This window comes from Kickxella alabastrina (genome assembly GCF_025024165.1).
Source record: "Kickxella alabastrina strain RSA 675 chromosome Unknown BX661scaffold_87, whole genome shotgun sequence".
NCBI classification, from domain to species: Eukaryota; Fungi; Kickxellomycota; class Kickxellomycetes; order Kickxellales; family Kickxellaceae; genus Kickxella; species Kickxella alabastrina.
The window spans coordinates 19,200-25,183 of record NW_026251558.1 but is presented as its reverse complement, the minus strand read 5'-3'; the positions used below and the strand labels follow the sequence as shown (position 1 = coordinate 25,183).

General features: G+C 51.1%; 2 protein-coding genes across 2 annotated transcripts; one reads left to right on the top strand and one right to left on the bottom strand.

Annotated features, from left to right (window-relative positions):
- BX661DRAFT_227496 (ankyrin repeat-containing domain protein) lies at positions 1-2,489 on the bottom strand (the record flags this gene model as incomplete). The annotated part of the gene is made up of 2 exons (XM_051538988.1): positions 1-2,388; positions 2,463-2,489. Coding segments are annotated over 2 exons (2,415 nt in total), but the record flags the coding sequence as incomplete, so codon positions are not given.
- Positions 2,490-3,920: 1,431 nt separating this feature from the next.
- BX661DRAFT_98784 (uncharacterized protein) lies at positions 3,921-5,735 on the top strand. Its single transcript, XM_051539643.1, has 2 exons — positions 3,921-4,503; positions 5,348-5,735. Exons 1-2 carry the CDS (start codon positions 4,110-4,112, stop codon positions 5,617-5,619), a joined length of 666 nt encoding a protein of 221 aa, XP_051388481.1. The 5' UTR covers positions 3,921-4,109; the 3' UTR covers positions 5,620-5,735.
- The last annotated feature ends 249 nt before the right edge of the window (positions 5,736-5,984 follow it).

Genomic DNA, 5,984 nt, shown 5'->3' with positions numbered 1-5,984 from the left:
CTTCCAGTATGTCTCAACCTTGCCGCCGATCTGCAGCTGCGCGCCCTCGAACGGCCGCACAACAAGGAACTCAAATGTCACTTCAGCCACCAGTTTAAGATACCGGTCAAGCAGCGGCAGCCGCGCAATACCGCTGCTGTTGCTGCTGCTGCTAGACGACCCACTGTTGAACAAGCTAGGCAGCGCCACAGCCTTCCCGATGGGCTGCAGACCAAAGCTCGGATACAGGAAAAACTCGAGCCGGAATTTCGTCGAGTCGTCGGTCTGGAACCCAAACGTCGTGCTGGTCGACTCCAGCGGCAGCATCACGGTATGTGGCACCATGCCGGCATCTGGCTTGGCCATTACGACTAGCTTTAACGACATCATGTCACAGTCATCGAAGAACGTTACCGGCTGCCTGTCCATGCCTCGCCGAGACATCATGCGGATCTGGATTTGCGTGCGCTTGCCCAAGAAATTGTGGCCGTAGACGCGGAACGGGATTAAAGGCGGCGGCAACGAGAGTGACGGAATGCCGTCGAGATCCAACTCTGCCATGTCATCGTTTCCGTCGCCACCTGTCTGCGTCTGGAGCTGGATCTGCTCCTGCTCTTCGACAGTGGGGAGCACGCTGGCAACATCAGTGGCCTCGCCGTCCGCGCGGCGACTCGCCACAGTGCTTCTGCTGGCCGCCTCAAGCAAAAGATCGACGCTATCCAAATGACCCTCATAGGCTGCATAGTACACCGGCGGCCGGTTGTTCTCATCCGTCACCCCCAGATCGCATCCAGCGTCCACCAGGATACGGATGCAGCCGATGTTACCCTCGCTTGCCGCATAAAACACTGGTGTCCACCCTAGATCCTTGTCGGCCACATCAACCGGCGCGCCGTGCTCAAGCAACAAGCGTAAAATATTAACCGACCCCGTTCTGGCCGCAACATGGGCCGGATGCACACCCTGCGAGTTGGCCATGATTTCAGACCCCGCCTCCAAAAGAAGCGTCACAATGTTGTCGTGGCCCTTCTCGCAAGCGAGGAGGAGCACAGGGTAGTCCAGGACATCCTCAGTGATTACGCTGCGGTCATGAGAAATGAGCAGCTGCACGCAATCTGCATGTCCGTTGGAAATTGCATAGTCAAATGCCCGGTCGCCATCATCGTCAGTCGCCGTCACGCTGTAGCAGCCCTGGTTGAGCAGATACTCGATGCATGCCGCGTGGCCGTTGATCGCCGCGTAATGCATCGGGCGCCGCCCATAGTAATCTGCCTTGTCGCCGTCAACGCCAGCGGCCACGGCAGCCCGAAGAATGCACGCGGAGCCGTGGATCGCTGCCTCATGCGCGAGTGTGCGCTCGTTGATGTCATCGGCCGATTGAAAATCCACCATCCCCGTGTTAAGGAGCAGCTGCCGCTTGTCTTCGTCCTTGAGCTCAGAGCAGGCCCGCCAAAGGACGCGGGTCACGCACAGTTTGGCCACCCCAGTTTGATGGGCTACCAGAGTGGCCAACATGTCCTTTGCAATTTGTGTAGAGTCCAGCAGCAGCGCGTAAAAAAGCTCTGCCTCCATCCGGTCGATTTGAATGTTGCTAGCCAGGCCACCGTCAATCAGGAATGTAGTGCTAGTACGCCGGAAAAAGCTCGGGAACTTTCCGGTGGCATCACTACTGGGCGCAGACAGATCAGTCTGTAGCTGCTGCCCCTGCTCCTGCTCCTGGACATTAAGCTCTGGCTGTGGCTGCGCTTGCGTCGGCGTCAGGATGTGCGGATAGAGTGCAGAGCGGAATGCGGGTGACGGCACCAGGTCGCGCTGGCTGGGCATGGCGGTCGGCGCCATAAGTTCAGTGTCCTCCTCCAGCACATGCTCCAGCTCACTGAGGCACTTTGTTACAGTATCCGAGAACTCAGCAATTACATCCTGGTTAAAGCATGGCTGCACGTCCACCTGTCTCGCCAAGTATAGCTCCTTCGTCGACGACTTTGACCGCTTGTCCCACTTTTTCAATATCTTCCTGAAGCCAGTGCCGTTAATCTCCACGAAATTCTGCAACTTATCCAGGTCGTGCCTCGAGTGTATAAAAGCCTCGCGCAGCGCGCGGATCGTGGATATGCGGTTGCGTGGGCCACGTGCAATGAGAGACTTTTGCTTTTCGATGAGCGACTTTAGCCGCACCTTGGCGTCGGCCTCCTTCCGCAAGTAGAATAGGTTGACCTTTTCGAGCTCACGGTCGACTTGGAAGAAAAATGCGGCTTTGACTGTCTGCAGCCGCCGCTTCGATGCCTCGGTCGGGTTGACGCCGGGCGAGAGCGGTGCGTTGAGCTCTTTGATTATCTTTTTGAGACCCTTGTAGCTCATGTAGTGAGCGGACCACTCGGGGATGGTCTGCGCCTGGATGTGCTTGCCAAACTACATGGAGTAATGGAAAAAAAAATAAAAATTAGTTGTTTGACTTTGACCAAGTCTTTTGGCGCATACTTTACGCTGTTTTTCTCACGGCGCACGACCATGGTGCGGCTTGTGGTTTGTGGTCTATGGTTAAGAATATGTATGTACGCTACCTTCATTTTAGCGCTGAGCTGAGCAGAGTGTGGGTATGCGACTATCTATGTTGTGATGTATGTCGTGGCTGTTGGTTCAAGGCCTCCGAGTGTTGTTGCGTTGTTGCTTGTTTGCTGGTGGTGGTAGTGGCGGCTGTTGTTTTGTTGTTGTTCTGGCGTGCTCCGTGTGCGAATTGAAGCTTTTTGTCTTTGCTGGTCGATACAAAGTAGAAAATATAAATACGCAAAAATAGGAACAAAAATGTATTGTAAATAAAATAAAGAATAGTGGATAAAAAGAGAGAGGGAGAAAATTAAAAAGAAAGTGCGACTGAAAACTGCCCAGTGCCATTCTTTGTGCGGTCGCTATAAAAAACATGGGCTAAAAACACCCGCCAACCACGAGATGAGAAGTCACAAATTCCAGCGTTTTGCCCCCCTGGCTTATATTGGCTCAAAAATCCATGTAAGCAAAAATGTTCAACAGGAAAAGGCATTCATTCATTTCCCAGGCGAAATGCCGCGTAACCTCCCTCATCTTCTCAGAAACGACATCATCATCGTCATCATCCTAATTATAATTGGCAGCAGCCAGCCAGAGCTTGAACACACGTGCGAGATCTGTTCCAGCGCCTCACCACCATCACGGCTAATTTTCCCAAAAACCAAAAACCAAAACTTGTTTTTATTTTGTAAACCGTTGCTTTCTTTTTTGAATAAGGGTGCGCACACAAGTTACATAATGGCCAGGCTCGTGAAGATCTTGTGGTCTCGATAATTGGGAGCCTTTGCTGGATCAATCAGCAATGGTACATATTGTGCATTCGTGCGCGAGAAAAGGAAATTTCAAAGTTTTGTCGACCTCATTGTCTAATTTGATTACATTGTTCACCTGACATGCGCATGCATGTTTACATGATGGCCAAGCAAGGCGAGGCAAGGCGAGGCATGCGGACATAGCAGCATTTTCTTTTTTAGCGCACACCTTTCGCGAAATAGCCGTGGCCGTTAGCTCTTGCACTCTTTTGTACTCTTTTTATACTCTTACTCTCTTGCTGTGAACAGACTTGGAGGGAGGGGGAGAGGGGAGCACAAAAGAGAGATCCGGGTAGCAACACTGTTATTTGCTCTAATTGGCAAGTGTATCTGCTTTGACTTGTGCGCAATAATACTAATCTTGCACAATTGAAGTGCATGCAATTATGCAAGCCAAGACTCGGATCCATCTATCACTGCTGATAAAAAGACGCTTTGTCCCCACTTGTAATTTTTTTTGGGCAAGTGAAGAAAGGAGGAAAGGGGGAGCAGGCCAAAAAAGATGTGCACGAGAAAACTTGTCTGTTGCGCATCGCCAGAAGCATAAAACCCCGACAGGTTTTTGCTCAGCCCACATGGCCTCTTTCTTTTTTTTACTCTTCATGCAATTATTGCAAGTATTTTTATACCACTCTTTACTCGCCACTTTCTCTACTTAAGACATTGCCTTTTCCTGCCAAACGCATATATCCCCTCTGTTAGACGCAGCTTTTTACCTTGTAACCCAGCCCAGCCCAACCCAACTCAACTCGACACTATAACCAAATCATAAACATGGATCGCCCTTCATCAGACCAGCACGCCCGAATCCGTGATGCCGTCAGCATAGCGCTGGCAACCAAGCCTCTGGCCGCCGCGCAAGACGCATTTATCAAGTTTCCCAGCGCCACAGATGACACCAGCGACCAGCTGCAGTCGACAATGAGAAGGTTCCGCAGTCTGAGCGTGAACACCAGGGAACGCGCCGCGTGGTCTGAGGACACTGTCAAGCGCAAGTATCCCATGGACAAGACCGTCGAGCTGTACCAGTTCTCGTCTGTTTTTGAGACCGCCGATCTCAACCAGATACTTGAGCCATACCAGCATCACCGCTGTGAGCGCGGCGGGTATCGCTTGAAATGGCTGGACGAGGCTCGTGCCTTGGCCGTTTTCCGCCGTGCGGAGACTGGTAAGTGGTTTCCATTTTTTATTCTGCATATTAGTACTTGGTATTGCCCGTGATCTACGTTGCCTTTTTAGTCTGCGCCTGCATTAAAGCATGCGCTTGTGCTTGTGTATGTGTTTGCGGCACGCACGCACATTAGTTTTAGTTTCTAATGCCTCTGCCACTATTTGTCCTCAAATCCCTTGTCAAAATTGCCAATTGCCAATTTATAACTGCTATCTACTATCCCCTCCCACCCCAAAAAAACACACGCTGCTGCTGCTTGTAAATATATATGAGTGCTACTAGATCTCCCCCTCCCCCAACGCAGTAGATAAGGGCTAGTTTGTCATTGTTTGGTGTGCCGTGTGATGTTTATTTATTTTTAAGTCGATGTTTCTCTCTCTCGCGACAATTGCCGTGCATTATGCAATTGCATTATATCCCGAATCCACTTTTTTTACTTGTTATCTGAAGCTTTTAGCCATTGTTTTAGGCCAAAAGTCAAGAATAGTGCGTGCGCCCGAGATAACTCGAGCCCGGCGTTCTACTCAAAAAATCCAAAAATACACGAGCACAATTTCACATTGTTTGCCGACCAAACAATTGCAATGAATAGAACCCGAATTGCGAGCCGTGCCCACTGCGCCATCCAATTTTGACCTCATTGTGCAGAAAACGCCTTGATCAATTGTGCTAATAACAAGCACAATGCCTAAAGATTTGAAATCTGTTGCCATCTTTGGACTACGTTGCCAGCAGATGAAAAAAAACATGATTATAAACTCCGAAAATCACCGATATGCGTGCCCTTTATCCATCTGCATTTGTCAATTTCCGATTCAATATTGATTTATTATGATCCCAGTTTTGTTTAAATTTGCAATTTTTCCTATTAGCCCAGCGCGTGATCGAGGATCTGAGCGCCAGCCAGCTGGTCAGGGTCAAGAACTATTCATTCAGCATTTCGGATTTGGCCGACTTCAACAAAAAGTACGGCGAGCAGCCCCCCAGCCCGCCGGCGGTCATTTCGACCGCCACCACGGCCGCGCCCTCGCAGACAAGCTCGCCACATCCTGGATTCGATGTCGACCACATCCGCTACAAGTACCGCCCCGAAGTTACTATCGAGCTGCATGACTTCCCCTGTCCCCTGGAGACAGCTGACCTGCAGGGGCTGTTTGCAGGATACAAGCGCGACAACAACATCTGTCGCATACGCTGGTTTAACCGGAACCGCGCGCTGGCATGGTTTACCAACCCGCAGGTTGCCGCCGAGGCGCTCAATGGCTTGAAAACCTGTGAGCTGGTTCACGTCAAGCCCTACATATTCGAAAGCGCCGACATTAAATACTTCAACCCTGACTACAAAATGTCCGATATCGCTAGCGGTGGCACCTTGGCACGCAGACGTACTATCGGCGCTGGAAGCAGCAACAGCGGGGTGGCCCGCCGCAACACTGTCAGCGGAGCCTCGCACTATAACCGCGGCCAGATGTTTGCCG